This window comes from Podarcis gaigeae, assembly GCF_964106915.1.
Source record: "Podarcis gaigeae genome assembly, chromosome: 9".
NCBI lineage: Eukaryota > Metazoa > Chordata > Lepidosauria > Squamata > Lacertidae > Podarcis > Podarcis gaigeae.
This window is the reverse complement of record NC_139685.1, coordinates 73919811-73938411: the sequence shown is the minus strand read 5'-3', so window position 1 is coordinate 73938411 and position 18601 is coordinate 73919811. Positions and strand designations below refer to the sequence as shown.

The 18601-nt window shown below is 47.1% G+C and overlaps 1 protein-coding gene across 1 annotated transcript in view; it reads right to left on the bottom strand.

Moving 5' to 3' along the window:
- Positions 1-17919, bottom strand: part of ADRA1D (adrenoceptor alpha 1D) — a 59549-nt gene extending 41630 nt beyond the window's left edge. Inside the window, exon 1 of the mRNA XM_083756651.1 lies at positions 15614-17919. Within this exon, the coding sequence (XP_083612777.1) occupies positions 15614-16574 (961 nt within the window). The 5' untranslated portion in view covers positions 16575-17919. The remainder of the gene's footprint in view (positions 1-15613) is intronic.
- Positions 17920-18601: the final 682 nt, after the last annotated feature.

Sequence of the window (18601 nt, the reverse complement as noted above, 5' to 3'; positions counted from 1 at the left end):
GAAATAAGGAAGATGATTTGATTTGATAATTTGTTATGTGGAAATTGTTAATAAAAAATTATATATATATATATATAAAAGAAAGACAGAGGGATATGTGACTATCACCTGTCTGTGTATATGTATTATTTTAAAACTTGGTTTATTAATTTTATATTTGGCCCTTCACCTGAGCATCACAGGACGGTTGGCAGTGTAATGTTTGTATATGTGTGTGCATATACGGTGTTACAGATTTGAAGAGGAACCCCTGCCCCCAAGCCCTAGAAATTAATAAATGGTAGGATTTTGATCATTTGGGATGTGAAATACAAGCTGCAGAGGAATTCCTGGGATAGCCTATGCAAAATGACTTGGCCAAGCTATTAAGAAACAATAAAGGGACATTGAGGGCCATTGGCAATGGGAGAGTACTGAGATGTGAGCAGGGACTGGGAATTTGGAAGGTTGCCAGGTGACAGGAAAAGAGACTCTTAAGCAAGGTGTGCTGGGAAGAAGGAGGAGGAAGAAAGACTGGGAAGAAGGGAGGGAATAAAAGGAGAGCTCCATCTTGGGCAGGTTGGCTGAAGGAGATGCCTTGGACTCCAGATCGGCACTGCTGTGGGGGACAAACCTGTCTTGAAATGACCATGCTATAAGATCTGGACCCCCTCCATGCAGACTGAAGGTATAAATATGTGAATAAATCATATTTCTTAAAGCTATGACAGTCTCTTGCAGATAGTGGGGTGGCAGCCAACATGTATGTATGTGTGTGTGTGTGTGTGTGTGTGTGTGTGTGTGTGTTTTCTGGGGGGACACAAGGGTATGCATACCCCTAAAAATTTTGTGAATCTAAGTTTGGCCTCATGGAGGGGCTTTATTTGAATATGAGTAGGAAAATGAGAGTACCCCTAAACATTTTTTTTTAAAGAAAAAAAGCTCTGTCTCTCTCTCTTTCTCTCTCTCTCTCTCTCCTGTCGTACCTTGGATCTACAATGCCTTGGCTCCCAAACAAATCAGCTCCTGAACAATCGAAACCTGGAAGCGAGTGTTCCGGTTTTCAAACGATTTTCGGAAGCCGAAAGTCTGGGATGGCTTCCACGGCATCTGATTGGCTGTTTGGTTCCAGACGTTTGGGAAGTTGAATGGACTTCCGGAACGGATTCCATTCGACTACCAAGGTATGACTGTATATATATTTGTAACAACACGCACATGCAATGTAAGGCTGTCATCACGCAGCCCCCCATTGGAGGGTTTGTAGGGCATCCTCCCAAAACTGGACTTGCATGAAATCAGGGCAGGGGAGCAAAAAAAGGAGGCAGGTTGTACAACAGCAGAAGAAAATGGCGGGTTTAAAGGTAAAAGTCACATCCATTGGTCCAACCACTTTTGCCTATGGCCCCATCCACCACCAGCATGTGGTACCCAGAGCTTGCCCAGAAACCTCTAGATGAATATATTGAATGAAAACCTATCAGTCAGTATTTACCATAGGCATAAAAAGTGCATTCATAGCCCAACCCTCATCTAAGGACCTCAGAACAGGGTGCATGGGTTGTCTCCCTTTTCCATCACAACAACCTTATGAGGTAGGTTAGGGTGGAAGAACATGACCTGAAGCTATCTGAACATGACTCCAAGTTTCCCCTGCACTCAAGTCCAAAGGTCTGACCTGGCACACATCTAACACACTGTGAGCGATGTGGATTGGTGTGGGGAGAGGGCATAGCAGTGAGGTGGCCCTAATGTGCCAGCTTTGGATTATTCTCACTGGGATTCCTACACCGTGCACCAAGGAGCATGCAACGTTTTTGCCATTTTACAGATAGGGAAAACTGAGGCACAGTGAAGAGAACCAACGTCTCCGCCCGCTTCCAGTGGAGAAAAGGAAGATGGGGTCATTAACCATCTTGACTTCCCAAGTCCCATTCCCAGCACCCTCTGGCTCCCTGGATTTCCTCATCCTGTTAACCAGAATGCTCTGCAAGATGCATTATTCCAAGAGTCCGCTTGTCTCTGTTGCAAAGTTGAGAATTCTTGAAGGGCACGGAAGACAGAAGAAAAGCCTTTTTCTATTTTGCTACCTGCCAGCGGGATATTGTGTGCGCAGGCATGTGGGTGTTACTGTTGGAGGGCTACAGCTCTCTGGCTTTCGACCAAACGTATTAGTGAAAGACGGCATCGACAGAGAGAGCTATCCATAAGGATTAGCATTAAAGAACCGTTTCCTCCAGTCGAGTCATGCCTGCCCTTTGCTGCGCCAATAAATTACCGGGCATTATGAAATGCAGCTTTCTCTGTTTCGCAGTGGCAGCCTTTGGATTGGTAGAACTGCGATCTGGGGAACAGGGGGCAAAGGACAGGAACCTTCTAAGGGGACTGCCAGCTGCTGGGGGAGGTTGGAGAGTGCCGGATTATCTCCAAATTTAAATCGGCACTCAGCCACAAAGCTTACAGCATGTTCATGAGGCGGTCATCATCTTTCGCGACCTGACCTTCCTCACAGGGCGTTTATTAGGAAAGATGGAATAAAATTGTAACAACTGGGAAGTGCGGCAAATGATTATTGTGTATCTCCCTCTTTCCCAAGTTTTGGCTGAGCATGTGGATGAGGGGGATGTTATTGGTGTCCGTGGACCGCCCTCAATCTTCCCTACCCATGGAAGCACCATAGAATCATTGGAAGGGCCGGCCCTACCATTAGACAGAATGAGATGCTTGCCTCAGATGGGAGATGCTGGGGGGACAGGTGGGAAACGGTAGGGAGGAACTGGAGAGCCAGAGCTTTGCATGCACTGCATGGCCTCTGATCAAGCGTCTTGCTGTCAGGTGTGATGGGAAATGCTGTCCTGTCACCAGGATTGAAATCAGATGCACTGGAAAGCAGGAAGCTGCCTTAGTACAAGTCAGAGCATTGTTCCTTCTAGCTAAGCATTGTCTGCACTGACTGGCTCTCCAGGGTTTTAGAGCAGGGTCACTTCTGGCTGTACCTGGAGATGCCAGGAACCAAAACTGGGATCTACTACATGCAAAACAGATCCTCTGCTGCTCAACTTGGCTGCTAGTCCGGTCAGCTGGTCTGCATGGAATGGGGGAGGAACGAGCATCATTTTCAGATCGGCCTGTAACATATCTTTCTTTCTTTTTGTATATTTTTTATTAAGTTTTTCTATTTTACATTTTAGAATATTAATTTAAACAACCTAAAAATATCAGTGACTTCCCTTCTCTTTCCATGGTTCAGTTTGCATGCCTTAAATCCCTACTAAGTCATTCAGTACAGTATTCTATTTTTACATCCATCAAAACTTATTTACACAGTTGAATTTATCTTAAAGCTGCCAACGTTTTCAAACATACACAATTTTCACCCATATACTCAATAAACATTTCCCAGTCTTCTTTAAATGTATACTCTCCTTTTCCTCTTATTCTATAAATTAGATCAGCAAGCTGCACATATTCCATCAGTTTAAGTTGCCATTCTTCTTTGGCTGGGACCTTGCTCGTTTTCCATTTTGGGGCTAACAAAACAAGGGCCGCAGTAGTGGCATATATAGACAGCCTTTTTTGACACCTGGGGATTTCCCTCTGAATGATCCCCAGTGAGAGACACTCCTGCTGTGTCTCGACAGGAGAAGGGTGTAGGTGCATTGCTGGATTTACGTATAAGCTAAACAAGCTATAGCTTAGGGGCCCACTCTCTTGGGGGCCCCCAAAAAAATTAAAGGAAAAAAACTGGATGTACATTTCCGAAATATAAGATAAAAAAACAAATAAAATAAAACCTACCTACAGCAACAGTGTTTTGTATTGTGTAGGCTCCTGTGATGTAAGTAATGGGCCCTGCCTGCTAGCCTGCTCCCTAAAATATCACTGGTTTGCTCATTTCTATATACAGGTGCCTACATTCTGCAGGTGCAAATGGCTTGAGATACCTATTAGGTCCATAAATTACCATATAGCATATATTCAACACACAAAAAAGCGACAATTTGTTGTTGACAAAGGACAGCGCTGGACATAGTAAGGGCCCCTTTACCTTCAGTAGCTCAGGGCCTCGTCAAACCTAAATCCAGCACTGTTAGGTCCAACCTGCTTGGGAACACCCTCTTCCTCTTCTGCAAGCAACATGAGAATATCTACATATTTGAGTTCCAAGCTCAGACACCATTTCTAACTAGACTTAAGTACAGTACTGTATGTCTTTGCAACCGAATTACCATTTTAAGGCTGCCTGAACAAATCTGCTGTATCTGTTTCTCTTCAGCAAGTATTCTGAGTAAATGTTATCCTGTTTTTTCTTTTTACAAGACTGTTTGTGTGGTTGTCATTTTAAGGGGGAGAAAAAGGGGGGAAATACCAAGAAGATATTGGGACACGGGTGGCGCTGTGGGTTAAACCACAGAGCCTAGGACTTGCTGATCAGAAGGTTGGCGGTTCAAATCCCTGCGATGGGGTGAACTCCCGTTGCTCAGTCCCTGCTCCTGCCAACCTAGCAGTTCTAAAGCACATAAAAGTGCAAGTACTCCGGTGGGAAGGTAAACGGCGTTTCTGTGCGCTGCTCTGGTTCGCCAGAAGCGGCTTAGTTATGCTGGCCACATGACCTGGAAGCTGTACGCCGGCTCCCTCGTCCAATAAAGCGAGATGAGCGCTGCAACCCCACGACTGGACCTAATGGTCAGGGGTCCCTTTACCTTTACCAAGAAAATCCAGTCTGCCTTAGAGCATCCTCGATGACTTAAACCAAAAGGCTAAAGATCTCTAATCAGGTTCCCTCCAGATGTTTTTGACTGCAACGAGGCTGTGCTGTCTCAGACCAGAGGGCACTGGGTTGGGGAAGCTTTCCATGCTTAGGAAAAGGCATGTCTAAATAAGCCTGCCTTATCATATGTGCCTTAAGCAACTTCCTTCTGATCCAAAGCTTTCCAACCAACTTTTGCTATTTCTCGGCTTGCCGGGGTATAATCAGGAATTAATATACCATGCAATAGTCCCCAAATATAATTTAATTACTCCCTTCCAGAGTGGATGGCTCAGTGTTAAAACATTTTAAAGGGGGACATTCCATTTCCAAAGTGCAGGACAACAAATGGCTTTGATGGCAAGCTATATTTCTTTGGGCACAATACCTCCATCAAATAAAAGTCCCCTTTCAGCTGGCAGGCTGTAAATTCAGGCTGCTTAGCCCTTCTGAGTCCATCTATTTCTGCAACAATGCTGGGCTTTAAGAGAGAGAATATATATCCACTCCAGGGAACAGCTTCACAATTAAAACTCTACAGGCACCATCACTTGAGTGGCTCAGAAGCTTTCCTGTTTATCATCCCGGCCCCCTTTCTTTTCATTCCTGAAGGTGGTGGGAATAAATTAGTGTGTTGGATAATTCTATTTGTTCCAGCAGAGTCAATTAAAAACACACACAAAGGGAATACTGGACAGGTAAACAATGGCGGAATCAGAAGCTGGATTTCACCAGCTGCACCTCCCCACCTAAAAGAACATTAACCCACCTTGTGTTGGGTCAGCGCATCAGGGATGGTTCAGTTGGTAGAGCTGGAGACTCTTAACCCCAGGGTTGCAGGTTTGAGCCCCGCATTGGGCAAAAAGATTCCTGCATTGCAGGGGGCTGGACTAGATGACCCTCGTGGTCACTTCCAGCTCTATGATTCTATTAGTCTATGCGATATTGCGGATAATTACAATAAAAAAAGGACAGCCCCAGCCCTTTCATTAAAAGCAGTCAGTTCCTCAAAGTCTATTGCAATAAGGAGGTCTTCAGCTGCCGGCAGAACAACAAATAAATTCTGTTTATTTTCAAAAGTGCCATGATGCTTTTGTTGTTTTAAGCACAGACAGTCTTTGCTCCCTGACGCATGGGGTGACGTAATCAGAGCACAAGATGACAGCTGCTGGATCAGGCCAATAGCCCATCTAGTCCAGCATTCTGTTCTCACGGTGGCCAACCAGATACCTGTTATGGGAAGTCTGCAAACAGGACCCAACTGCAACAGAAGCTCTCCCGCCCCCTGTTGTTTCCAGCCACTGGTGCTCAGGAGCATGCTACCTCAAACTTCAACATCAACTTCGTTGGACTGGTCATGTTGTGTGGATCATCGTCTTCCAAAGCAACTACTCTATTCCAAACTTAAAATTGGAAAGTGTAATGCTGGTGGTCAACAAAAGAGGTTTAAAGACTCTCTCAAGGCAAATCTAAAAAAAAATGTAGTGTTAAGTTGTGGGTGAACATATCAGACGACACAGCGATTCTTCAGACAGCTCTTGTTTATTCACAGGCCAGAAATGAACTGAATTGGAAGGGTTCAGCCAACTTGCTTATATAGAGCTCAACTACAAGGCAACAGTAACAACTTTCTGTAACTATCCAATCACTGAACGTCACTTTCAATTCCTTATTTGCACATGTGGACCTGAGTGAAAACTATCTACAGTATCCCCCTGCTGGCCCAGGGTGAGGATTTCAGTACATAACATGTAGTATAAACACCGACAACTGGGAAACACTGGCCTGCGAGTGCTTCAGTTGGAGAACAGTCTTTACCAAAGGTGTCATGGGCTTTGAAGACACTTGAACTCAGGATAAAAGGGAGAAACGTCCTAAGAGGAAGGCACGCTTGGCAAATCCACACCGTGATCAACTCCCACCCAGAAACCTATGTCCCCACTGTGGAAGGACGTGTGGATCCAGAATTGGCCTCCACAGTCACTTACGGAATCACTGTTAAGACTGTGTTCATGGAAGACAATCTTACTCAGCTACGAGTGATCGCCAAAGAAGAAAGAAGCTACTTCCGACAGTGGAGGCAGAACTTATCGATCAGGGTTAATAGCCATTAGCTCCTCCAAGAGCTTGTCGAACCCTCTTTCAAAGCAGTCCCATGCTTTGAAGCTTCTATGTGTACAGGTGGCTCCCTGCTTCAGAAGACTCGTGGAAGACACTTAGTACAGTGATCTGGGGGGGAGGAGAACTTGCACCCTCGTCTACGATGCCCTATCAGGCATCTTTTCTTAACATGCATCTAGAACACTCAACGACAGTGAGATCTCCTGCAACACAAGAAGCTGCATCACAGCAAGTCAGATCACAGGTCCATCTACCTTAGTATTGTCAACACTGGCCAGCAGCAGCTCTACATGGTGTCTGGCAGCGTTCACTCTCAGCCCTGCTTGGGGGTGCCAGAGATTGCCCCTGGGGCTTCTGCATGCAAGGCAGATGTTCTGTCGCTGAGTCATGGCCCTTAACCCCTTCTCTAAGCCATCCACAAGTAATATTAGAAAAGATAAGCAGCATTAATCCTGAACAGTAAGCTGATGGCCTGGCTAGTTCATCGCAGGGAGAGTGAATGAGAGAGAGAGAGAATGAGAAAAAACCCCATGTTTTTGCTGACATGTTCACTGAATGCTGTTATTGTTGTTATTGTTACAGTGGTATCTCTGGTTGTGAAGAGGATTCGTTCCGGATGTCCGGCCGCATCCCGAGGAATTCGCAACTGGAGGATCACTTCTGCGCATGCGCACGGTGCGGTTTAGCGCTTCTGCACATGCACGAGCGGCGAAACCCGGAAAAATACTTCCGGGTTTGACGCTTTCACAACCCGGAGTTTACGTTACCCTTGGGTAAGCCGAGGGTCCACTATATTTAAATTTGTATACAACCCTAACCCGGAGGTCTCCGGTTGGCTACAGCATAAAATCAGAACATAAAAACACAAAATACATGATAAAAAACAATAAACAACAATAAAACAAAAACAACCCAGTATACCTTGCCTTCCCAAGGGCATTGCATTTCAATCAGTCAAAGACCAGGTTAAAGAGGAATGTTTTCTCCTGGCGCCTAAAGGTGTATAATGAACCTCTCTGGGGAGAGCATTCCACAAATGGGGAGCCACTGCAGATAAGGCCCTGTTCTTGTGTTGCCACCCTCTGGACCTCCCATGGAGGAGGCACATGAAGAATACATGGAGCGGGGCCCATGTCTGCTGGCCTTAACTTAAACCTCCACACATGCTCCCTGAGATCAGAGCAACTATGCCAATGCCAGATGTTTTATAGGACCAGGACAAATCTTATCGGGCCGCTTGCATTACCTGATCCTTGCTGAGCTGGCATTTCCTGGCCATCCAGCTATCAGGCTGATGCAGAGACAGAAAAGCCCTAGAGAACCTGGGGCACAAGCGACTGGACCACTTCCAATTCTCTCGCTGTTTGGTTTTCCAGCCAACTGTGGCCTCTTCATTTCCACCAACTCAGATCCTTTAATCCTTATTCCAGATAGGTAAATGCTGAGTCATGTCCGCTCCGCCGGACTGTATAAAAATAGCCTAGTCACTTTTTATCTCTTATTCTATCTGATAAAAATGTCCCCGTTAAATATGTCCCAGGGAACGTGAAATGGAGCAATAAAGATTCCCCAGCTTCTTTCTTTCCTTTTCAATTAAAAGCTTACAAGTTACCAGATGTTTGGCTTGCTGCACTCGCTCCTGGTCCATGCCCAGGTAGGACACTCTGCCCGTCTTGAGAGAAGGGAACGGGCTACCTTATGGCTTCATCAGAGATTTACAAGGGTTTCTAGGAATTTAAGTACGCCCATCTGCATAATTAAGGAGCATCCCATTGACACTGACATCTGCTTAAGATGCGCCTGCCATATAAATGTTGTCATCTGTCTCCTCCATCCACCCCCTGACTCCTCAAATGGAAAAAGAAGCTCCCTTGCATGTAGAAAAACTGTGCAACAGGCAGCGGGTGATGCAATATTATGAGCCATCCTGTGTCATTTTATCTTATGAACTGCCCTGAGACCTGTGGGTATAGGGCAGTACAGTGGTACCTTGGGTTACAGACGCTTCAGGTTACCGACGCTTCAGGTTACAGACTCTGCTAACCCAGAAATAGTACCTCGGGTTAAGAAATTTGCTTCAGGATGAGAACGGAAATCGTGCTCCGGCGGTGCGGCAGCAGCGGGAAGCCCCATTAGCTAAAGTGGTGCTTCAGGTTAAGAACAGTTTCAGGTTAAGAACGGAGCTCCGGAACGAATTAAGTATGTAACCAGAGGTACCACTGTATAATCATCATCATCAACCCTTTTGTATTCTGAAATCACACAGTCCAGAATTCTAGCAACTCATTTTGCCACCTTTTCTTTGTAATGTATAGGACTGCAAGAAGATCAAACCTCTCCATTCTGAAGGAAATCAGCCCTGAGTGCTCACTGGAAGGACAGATCCTGAAGCTGAGGCTCCAATACTTTGGCCACTTCATGAGAAGAGAAGACCCCCTGGAAAAGACCCTGATGTTGGGACAGATGGAGGGCACAAGGAGAAGGGGACGTCAGAGGACAAGACAGTTGGACAGTGTTCTCGAAGCTACGAACATGAGTTTGACCAAACTGCGGGAGGCAGTGGAAGACAGGAGTGCCTGGCGTGCTCTGGTCCAGGGGGTCACGAAGAGTCGGACACGACTAAACGACTAAACAACAAAATAGGTCAACTATACATTATAAAGGTAAAGGGATCCCTGACCATTAGGTCCAGTCGTGGCCGACTCTGGGGTTACAGCGCTCATTTCGCTTTATTGGCCAAGGGAGCTGGCGTACAGCTTCCGGGTCATGTGGCCAGCATGACTAAGCTGCTTCTGGTGAACCAGAGCAGCACACAGAAACACAGTTTACCTTCCCGCTGGAGTGGTACCTATTTATCTACTTGCACTTTGACATGCTTTCGAACTGCTAGGTTGGCAGCAGCAGGGACTGAGCAACAGGAGCTCACCCTGTCAAGGGGATTCGAACCGCTGACCTTCTGATCGGCAAGTCCTATGCCCACAGCGCCACCCCTATCCCTAACTATAGGGACAAATGTGAAGTTCTGCACTTAGGCAGGAAGAACCAAATGCAGCAGCAGAAAAAGCTCATGCTATTCTAGGCTGCATCAACCGAAGTCTAGCGTCTAGATCAAGGGAAGTAATAGTCCAGCTCTATTCTGCTTTGATCAGACCACACCTGGAATACTGTGCCCAGATCTGGGCGCCACAATTTAAGAAGGATGTAGACAAGCTGGGTTGTGTGCAGAGGAGGGCCTGGAAAACGAGCCTTATGAGGAGCGGTTGAAGGATCTGGGTATGCTTATCCTGGTAAAGAGGAGAGTGATGTTGGGGATTGAATCAGTGCATTCTGCATTTATGGTACATGCTCCACCATTGAGTCATGGTCCTTCCTCACATTAGGTAGCCGACTGAAGTGGATGAATTCTGTGGACTATGCCAGTTCAGAATGCAGCTGAGTTCCATTTCTGAATGCAGAAAACTCCCTGCATGCAGATAACTAGAACACCAAGGATAAAGGTTTAGGTGCTAGCTTTTTAGAAGCCAAGTTCTTTAAAAATCAATCAATCAATCAATCAATCAATCAATCAATCAGTACCCACCTGCCATTTGATATGGCATGTTCCAAAATTCTATCCCCCATCATCTGAGTTAAGTATAGATTCACTCTTTCTTTAGCCTTTCCAAATAGCTTATAAGCAGCCAGGCTAAAAATATGCCCCTTTTAGAGGCTAGCAGACTTCTTGGAAGGTTGATAGCAATAAGTGGAATCAGACAGAAGTGTGAGAATGAGATCTGCACAAAGTCCACAAGCATAGGCAACCTGCTCATTATGGGACTAAAATCAGGGTAAATCTAAATGATAATTTTTGCATACAGTATGTCATTTCACAGGAATGCTGAGTGCCCCTTATGGCGGTGCAAAGGCAGAAGTCTTTAACCCCCAAGGCAGGGAGGAAAAGGAGACCACCAACTAATCAGCCATTTCTCCCTTGTTGAACAAACAGCTCTTCCAAATTGCCTCATTAGCCAGGCAAACTTGTCTTGATTAATTGCACAGGTACTTCTTGATGACTGCATCATTACTCTGGGGAGCAGAGAATCTGTGGGGTTGGGAGGGAAGCAGCTCCTGTTACAGATACCCATCAAAGCAAAAAGCAACCTTCACAGGTGGCATTTCAAACTTTCCACAGAAGGCACCAGAAAAGATTCTGCAAGCTCTCCAAATAGCTCAGCCTAGTTGTTGACGAGGACGGTGTTATGTAGGAGATTTTGCAACCCAGCTCCTTTCCTGGGGATAACACATGCCAAGGTGCATCATCATCATCATCATCATCATCATCATCATCATAATAATGATAATAATTTTTATTTCTATCCTGCCCTCCCCAGCCAAGACCGGGCTCAGGGCAGCTAACACCAGGTATAAAAACAATTGATTAAAATACAACTTAAAAGCAAGATTAAAATACATTAAAATGCAGCCTCCTTTCAGTAGAAACTCAAATCAAAAACTTTTGGGGGATGAAAACGTCAAATCTTCACCAAGGCCAACTATCCAGACTGGTCCTACGTGGGCCAGAAAAAAGCCAGGGAAGTCCCCAAATAGGAGTTCCATCACAGGAGGAGAAAGGAAAAAGGAAAGAGGGGAACAGGATCAAGTTGATTCCAAGCCAAAGGCCAGGCGGAACAACTCTGTCTTGCAGGCCCTGCAGAAAGAAATCAGATCCTGCAGGGCCCTGGTCTCATGAGACTCATCAGGTGGACTCATCAGGTGGGGGGAGCTGCGCACTGTGGCTCCTCCGCACGCTGGGATTCACTGAATCATAAAATTGTAGAGGTGGAAGGGACCTCAATGGCCATCTAGGCTGGGTTGGTGCCCAGGAACAACTTGCTGCAGGACAGACCTTGAGCAGGAAACGACAGAGCACCACAGCTATGCAGCACATAATTAAACTATGGAACCCAATTCTGTAGGAGGCAGTGATGACCCCCAATCCAGATGGCTTTTAAAAGAGGATTGGACAAATTCATGGAAGAGAACCCTGGGAAGATGCTGCCAGTCAGTTCAGCTAACACTGGGCAAGATAAACGAACAACCTTCCTTGGTATGAAGCAGATTCCTATGTCTAAAGTGCAGCCGTGGGTAAATTTTGCAAACCATGGTTAGATTGGAGGCAATTATCCACTCCTACAAACAATGGGGAGAGGCCATAGCTCTGTGGTGGTGCATCAGCTTTCCATGTCCCAGGTTTGATCCTGGGCTTCACCATGTAGGGCTAGGAAAGACTCCGCGTAAGGAGCCCCCGGTCAGCCTAGACCAGGGATGGGGAATCAGTGGTCCTCCCAATATTGTTGGACTACAGCTGCCATCATGCTTGGCCATGCTGGCTGGGGTTGATGGGAGCTGGAGTTGAGCAACATGGGAAGAGCCATAGGTTCCTCATGAGGGGCGGACTTTGGACTTCAAATTTCAGCAATGTCCTGTAAAAGCCCAAAATTCGGAGCCCCTCCATGCCTCTCATCTTCTGTTCTGCTCCATTCACTATGTCATAGTTGTGATCTCCTGAAGTGCCCCCTAGGCTTGGCACCCAGTGTGGCAGAACCGGCCGCGCTGTCCTAAATCCATCTCTGCCAAACCGGACACAGGGAGCAGTGGATTGACGGGCTAGACAGTCGTCTCCTCTCTAGTTTAATCCAATCATCCCCTTTTTATAATTTTAAAACCATTGCATATTTTTCTATCATCTGTGGACACGATGAATAATTGCTTCCTCTTTGCTTATCCACGAATCCTGAGGGTTAGAATTTAGCATACAAAAAAAGTAAAAAAAAAAAAATGAAGAGAGAGTTTCTCCCAGTCTGCTCCTACAGTTCTTACAGGATTCCTTGCAGCAGAGAGGTACTGAGCTACAGCCCTTCCCCAGCTAGCTTGCTCTTTTCCTCCATTTGCACAGAAAAAATGCATCAAAGAACAGCATTTCCTAAGAAACAGTAGGATATATACAGAATAGATATGGATTGTGGCTATTGTTCATGTGTACCCCGGTTCCTAAACCAGCAGTGGCAGCATACTGGATACAAAGCAAAAAGGAGTGTGCGCACAGCTTTAGTTTGCAAGATCCTTTTGAAACTGATATGAAAAGGTGTTGAATATGCTTGAAAGCAAAGAGATAAATAAAAGCATTCTAGGGTAGACTGCTTCTAAGCATGGAAGCTCCCTATTAGCATCATAGCAGTCAGTGGGATGGAATAAGGTAATGATCCTGCCAGCCTCCTAAATTTATTTTTGGATCTGCAGTGATTGACTTTCTGATGGCGGAGTGAAGAGGAGCATTTTTAGCATGTCAAACTGTGCGATTGCAGAAAATATTGGGATAGGCATGTCTCTTTTCTGAAGGGGAGATTTGCTTGTGTTTGAGTCAGACTCCACCTTTGTCTCACATTCACTTCGTGGCCTTGGGAAAGTCCCTTGTCTCTCTCTCTGGTCCAGTCCTCTATCTAGGCTGCCTTCAGAATGCCATAATTCTATGAGCAAAATAATTCTCAAAAACATACCAGGAAATTTTGGTAGATTGGATTGAAGTGCTCTGTTACCCTGGCTCAAGAAATCCACTTTGAAAACAAAACAAAAGCAGACTTTTCTTTTTTTGCAGTGAGGAAAGAGACAAGGAAAAGTGTGAGCTAAACAAATGATTAATAGAAACCACCACTTCAAAAGCAAAGTGGGATGAATACAGAATGGACACTTGTCATATAACCTCCCCACTAACATATCAGAACCAATGTGCAATAAAGACTAGAGAGAGTCTCATCTCTGCATGAAGGATGCTGGCTCAGTAAGCAGGTTGCTTGGAGGAGTTCTGAGTCCAAACACAGGCATATGCCATTAGGAAACATATTAGTAGGGGCTAATGTTTCACTGTTGTTTTCCACTGTTGACTTTGAGCACAGAGATTCCGTTTAGCTACCAATGGGCTCCCTTGGGTGGGGCAGGGGTGCAATAGGTAGGCTTTGCCTGGCAGGGTCTGTGGCTCCCATCACACTTTGGGGAGGCATCCTCCTGATGGTGGAAACCAACTGTTTTAGCTTTGTAGCATGGGTGAGACTAACAAATCAACAGCCTGTCTGTACCAGGTGACTTTGGAAAGACTGCCCTGAATCAGAATGAAGAGGGAAAGTCTCATTGTCATATTTCACAGGGGAGGCAGTGATATCGGTCGAAGGTACCAGGAATCTGGCTGCAATCTGAGCGATGCCTGCCTTTGCAAAGAAGATGCCTGGGCACCTCTCTTGGATTTCCATGCAGCTGAATGCCTGGTGTCCCGGCATCCTTTGCATGGCTGCAAAGGATATTGGGAGAAGCACCTTCCAATGTGCAGTGCAGCCACATGGGACAGCAAACTGCTGGGTATTCTCCACTCCCCATTCCACCACAGTCCTTGGAGTAGTCAACATCAAGGGGCTTCAGCTCCCGTGCAAATTTGATGGGTGCTTCTTGCTTTCAAATGAGAATGAATCACCGGATGCTGAGCAGTGCTTTGAAAAAGAGCACCGCCTCCTATCTGTAGCAAGACCCTGCCAGGCAGATTAGGGGAAGGGTGGTAGTTTGGTGCTTTGCATGCAGAAGGTTCCTGGTTCAGTCCCCAGCACCTCCTAGTGGGAAGCCTTGGAGAGCCACTGCCAGCCAGCTAGGTGTACCAATGGTCTGACATGGGGTAAGGCAGCTGCTTTCGTTTGGGGCTGACTGTGGCTCAGTGGCAGAGCCAGATTCAGTCCCTGGCATCTCCGGGTAGGACTGGCAAAGGCTGCCTACCTGAAAGCCCAGAGAACCTCTTCTTTCTAATATAGACATTGCTGAGCTCAGTGGACTAATGGGTCTGATTCTCCAATGAAGTGCCTCGGATGAGATTGGCAGTGAGTGTTTGGATACCACTGAGCCATATGATAAGCATGGTTTAAAATTTGCATTTTCAGTCAATTAGTTGACAAGTACCAGTATTCCGTAGTATGGCTACTTTTCTGCTTGTGTGGCTCATTGCAACATGAGAAAATTCTATATAACTTTGTACGATTATTTATGTCCATGTGGGACACTGTTACTATGGGATATCAACATACTTTTTTTATATACAAGCAGTTGGGTCTTGGTGATGATTGTGTTTTCTCACTTGCAGGTGGACAGAACTGTTTCAAATAAGGAAATCAATTAAAGAATTGTCCTCTTCTCATCTAGCCTCTGAGCAACTATATTCTGTGGGGTCACAACAACAACAGTCCTGCAAGGGAGGCCACTGCTGGCTTAATTGGACAGGTGGAGTGGCAAGCCCAAAATTTAATGATTATAATAAGCTATCCAGAGTATCTAATGGGATTCAAGGTTTACTGGATGGCCCACAATGGCTGATAGTTATCCCCACTGCCAGCCTATTTTATTTCTAAGGGAACCTAGAAAAGTAGACTTAACAAGGTTGTAAAGTTCACCCTTGAGGAGCAACTGGAATTCATAATTTATTAATCACATTGCTGGATCACCCTTCCTCTAAAGGAGCTCAGGGCAATGTACAATAAAACATTTATTTTTTTAAGTATCATAAATAAGATGTAACAGTAAGCAACATACTTTAAAATATCTATCTATAAAGTCAGGACCATTGAAACATACCACATATAAAAATATAAAAGTGAAGACAGATGCAATGTAAGAGGAGAAGACAGATGTCATGTAAAAGAGAACTCACATCTCGTGAACATCGCACAAGAGAAGTCAAGGTGCCTCACTTACCGAAAGACAGCACGAAAAAGAAAGGCAGCCAGCAGAGGATGAAAACCCCGACAACGATCGCAAGAGTTTTGGCCGCTTTCTTCTCCCTGGAGAACTTCAAGAGGCGCACTGAGAGAGAGCTCCTGAAGGTGTGCCCTTTGCCCTTGGTGCTGGCGGCCAGGGAGTCCTCGAGGACACTGCGGCAGTGGATCCTGAGCACCACTTCCATGGACTTCCCACGCTCTTTCTTGACCCCGGCCTCCAAGCTCTTGGTGGTCCTCCTTGCCACCACGTAGATGTTGAAGTACATCACCAGGATGACCATGAGCGGCAGGTAGAAGGAGAAGAGCGAAGAGAAGATGGCGTAGCCCGGCTCCATCGTGATGCTGCAGGTTTCGTCGTTTTCGGGCGGCTCCTCCTTCCAGCCCAAGAGGGGCCCAATGGAGATGACCATGGAAGAGAGCCAGACCACCACTAGGATGATGACCGCCTTCTTCTCAGTCATAATGGTGGGGTACTTGAGCGAGTATTTGACCCCAATGTACCGATCCACAGAGATGATGCACAGGCTCATGATGGAGGCGGTACAGCAGAGGACGTCTACCGCCGCCCAGATGTCGCAGAAGATGCGGCCAAAGATCCACAGGTCCAAAACTTCCAAGGTGGCTGAGAAGGGCAGGACAGTGGTGCTGAGCAGCAGGTCAGCAATGGCCAAGTTGATGATAAAGTAGTTGGTCACTGTCTGCAATTGACGGTTGCAGGCCACCGAGAGGATGACCAGGATATTGCCCACAATGGCCGAGAGGATGAAGAGGGCAAGGAAGACCCCCACGCCCACCGACTGCAAGGTCAACCTCAGTGCCAAGGAGGTGCTGTTGTCGGGGTCAACATCCCCCCCTGCCCAGGACCCGTTGACCCCCTCGGCTTCTTCTCCCGTGTGGTTCCCATTCAAGCTGGCATTAATCCGGTCAGGGAAAGTCATTCTTTTTCAAAAGGGGCCGGTCTCCATGGGAGATGGGTTGAGCGTGATGGAGGTGCCTAGGAGATGAGCAACAGGCATGGCTCACTCTCTCCCTGGTACCATCCCCAGAATCACCTATAATGATTTTGAACTCCACACTCCCAAGAGAGAGAAAAAAGTCTCTCTTTTTGCACACGAGGAGTTTCCTCCCCCTTATATCTCTCCTCCTCTGCAATCCTTTTTTTTTTTTTACACCATCGTTTCCTGCAAAGGTGGACCTCTATCCACGTCACTGCACGCCACCAGGGATGCTGTTGTGTCCCTACTCTTCTCACTTCTTGCACACACACATGAGCAGCAAAATCATCTTGCAAAGGTGCTGGATCTCAAGGAACCCGCTTTCTCTCTCCCTCCTCCCCCGGCAATGCTGCGCGGGCTACCTCTTTCACCTCCCTCCCTCCCTTCCCCCTCTCACCTCTCTGTCCATCAGGTGTGTTTGTGTGTGTGGCCCCTGAGCTGTCCCCTTCGTCCTCAGCCACCTCCTCCACTCAGTAATAAGATAAAAAAGTATTTGACGTTCCTCCTTGCACCTCTCCAACGCACGCGCGCGTTTGCAAAAGTCCCTTGTAAAAAGGCTGAGCAGCAACAACCCCTGTACGCGGGGGTGGGGGGTAGGAATAAAAAATAAAACAGAAAATTGGGACCGGGGGTGAGAAGGCAGCAAATTACTCCTTTAAATAACTCCTTTCGGCCCCCCGCTTGTTTTCCCCATCGAGGGTCCTTCATCCAGGAAGATGCGTTGGCTGCGGAGGCTTTGGGAAGAAGGACCGAGCTGGGCGCAAGCGTCGCGTCGTCGTCAGTGTCCAGACCCGGCTGCTTGACAGTTTCCCGGACATCCTTCCAGCTTGTCGGTCCAGAGGATGCGACGCAGGAGCGCGGAGGGAGAGAAAAGGGGAACGGCGGGGAAGACGCCGCCGGTGCCTCTGCAGCTAAATCCGAGCCCCCTCCAATCGGAGCGGGAGAGAAGTGACGGTTGGGGAGCCAGAGGAGCAAAAGTAGGCTGCGTCCGGGCGCGCAAACTTTGCGCTGGGGAGCTTCGTGCGCTCGGCGTCTCCCGGGTTGTCAATCTCTCTCCCTCTCCCTCTCTCTCTGCAGCGAGATCTACGGCGCAGCAGCAGCAGCGAAATCCAGCAAGTCGCCTTCCTCAACTCCTCCTAGAGGGCTTGTGGCATCCTTCTGCCGGCGTAGGGTGGCCGGAGGGGTTGGCTCTGCAAGTTTGGCAGCGAGGATGGGTGGCCAACCGCGCGCAGGAGAGGCGGGAGGGAGGCAAAGGAAAGACTCCTCTTAATTTTTAAAAAAGAGGGACGGAGCGCGCGGGGGCGGTGGGATAACGCGCTGGGTGGTGGGTGGTGGGTGGGAGGGAGGCCCTTAAAGATATATATATATATTTATATACCGAAAATAGCTTCATTGAAGGATTTCCATTTCCTGGGCGAGGCGACCGAGAGACGCTAGAGAGCAGCAAAGGGCTGGTCGTCGACGGCGCTGCCGCTAACGATAATGCGCTTCTGGTCCCTTGCAAAGCCCTCGGTGTTTATTAGAGAAGCCGTTATTCTGGGATGATCACCTCGGCAGGGCTCCCTGCAACCTGTTTGATTTGCTTTACGAGGGAGGAAGCCGGCAGGTTTAAGCCTTGCAGCTCCTGTGCTTACAATATATATATATTTTTAAAGGCGTAAGTGCATGTCCAAAGGCAGATCTTGTACGTGGGTTCTGCTTGATGCCAAACCCACCGTTGCAGGCTGTTCCCGGGGCATCCAGATGGTCGTGTGAACATGCGCTGGAGAGTCACGAACGGCTGGTTTGCTTGTTTACCTGGGAGTTTCTGACCCTCTCCTTCAACTGACTTTAGCCTGCGATTCAGATTTCAATGTGACAAAGGATTGCAATGTGATGGTGACCACACAGAGGTCTGCGCCCCACATTGCCCAAACATTTTCTTATACCCTGTGCAATGACTCATTGTGATCAATGGATCTTATTTCCAT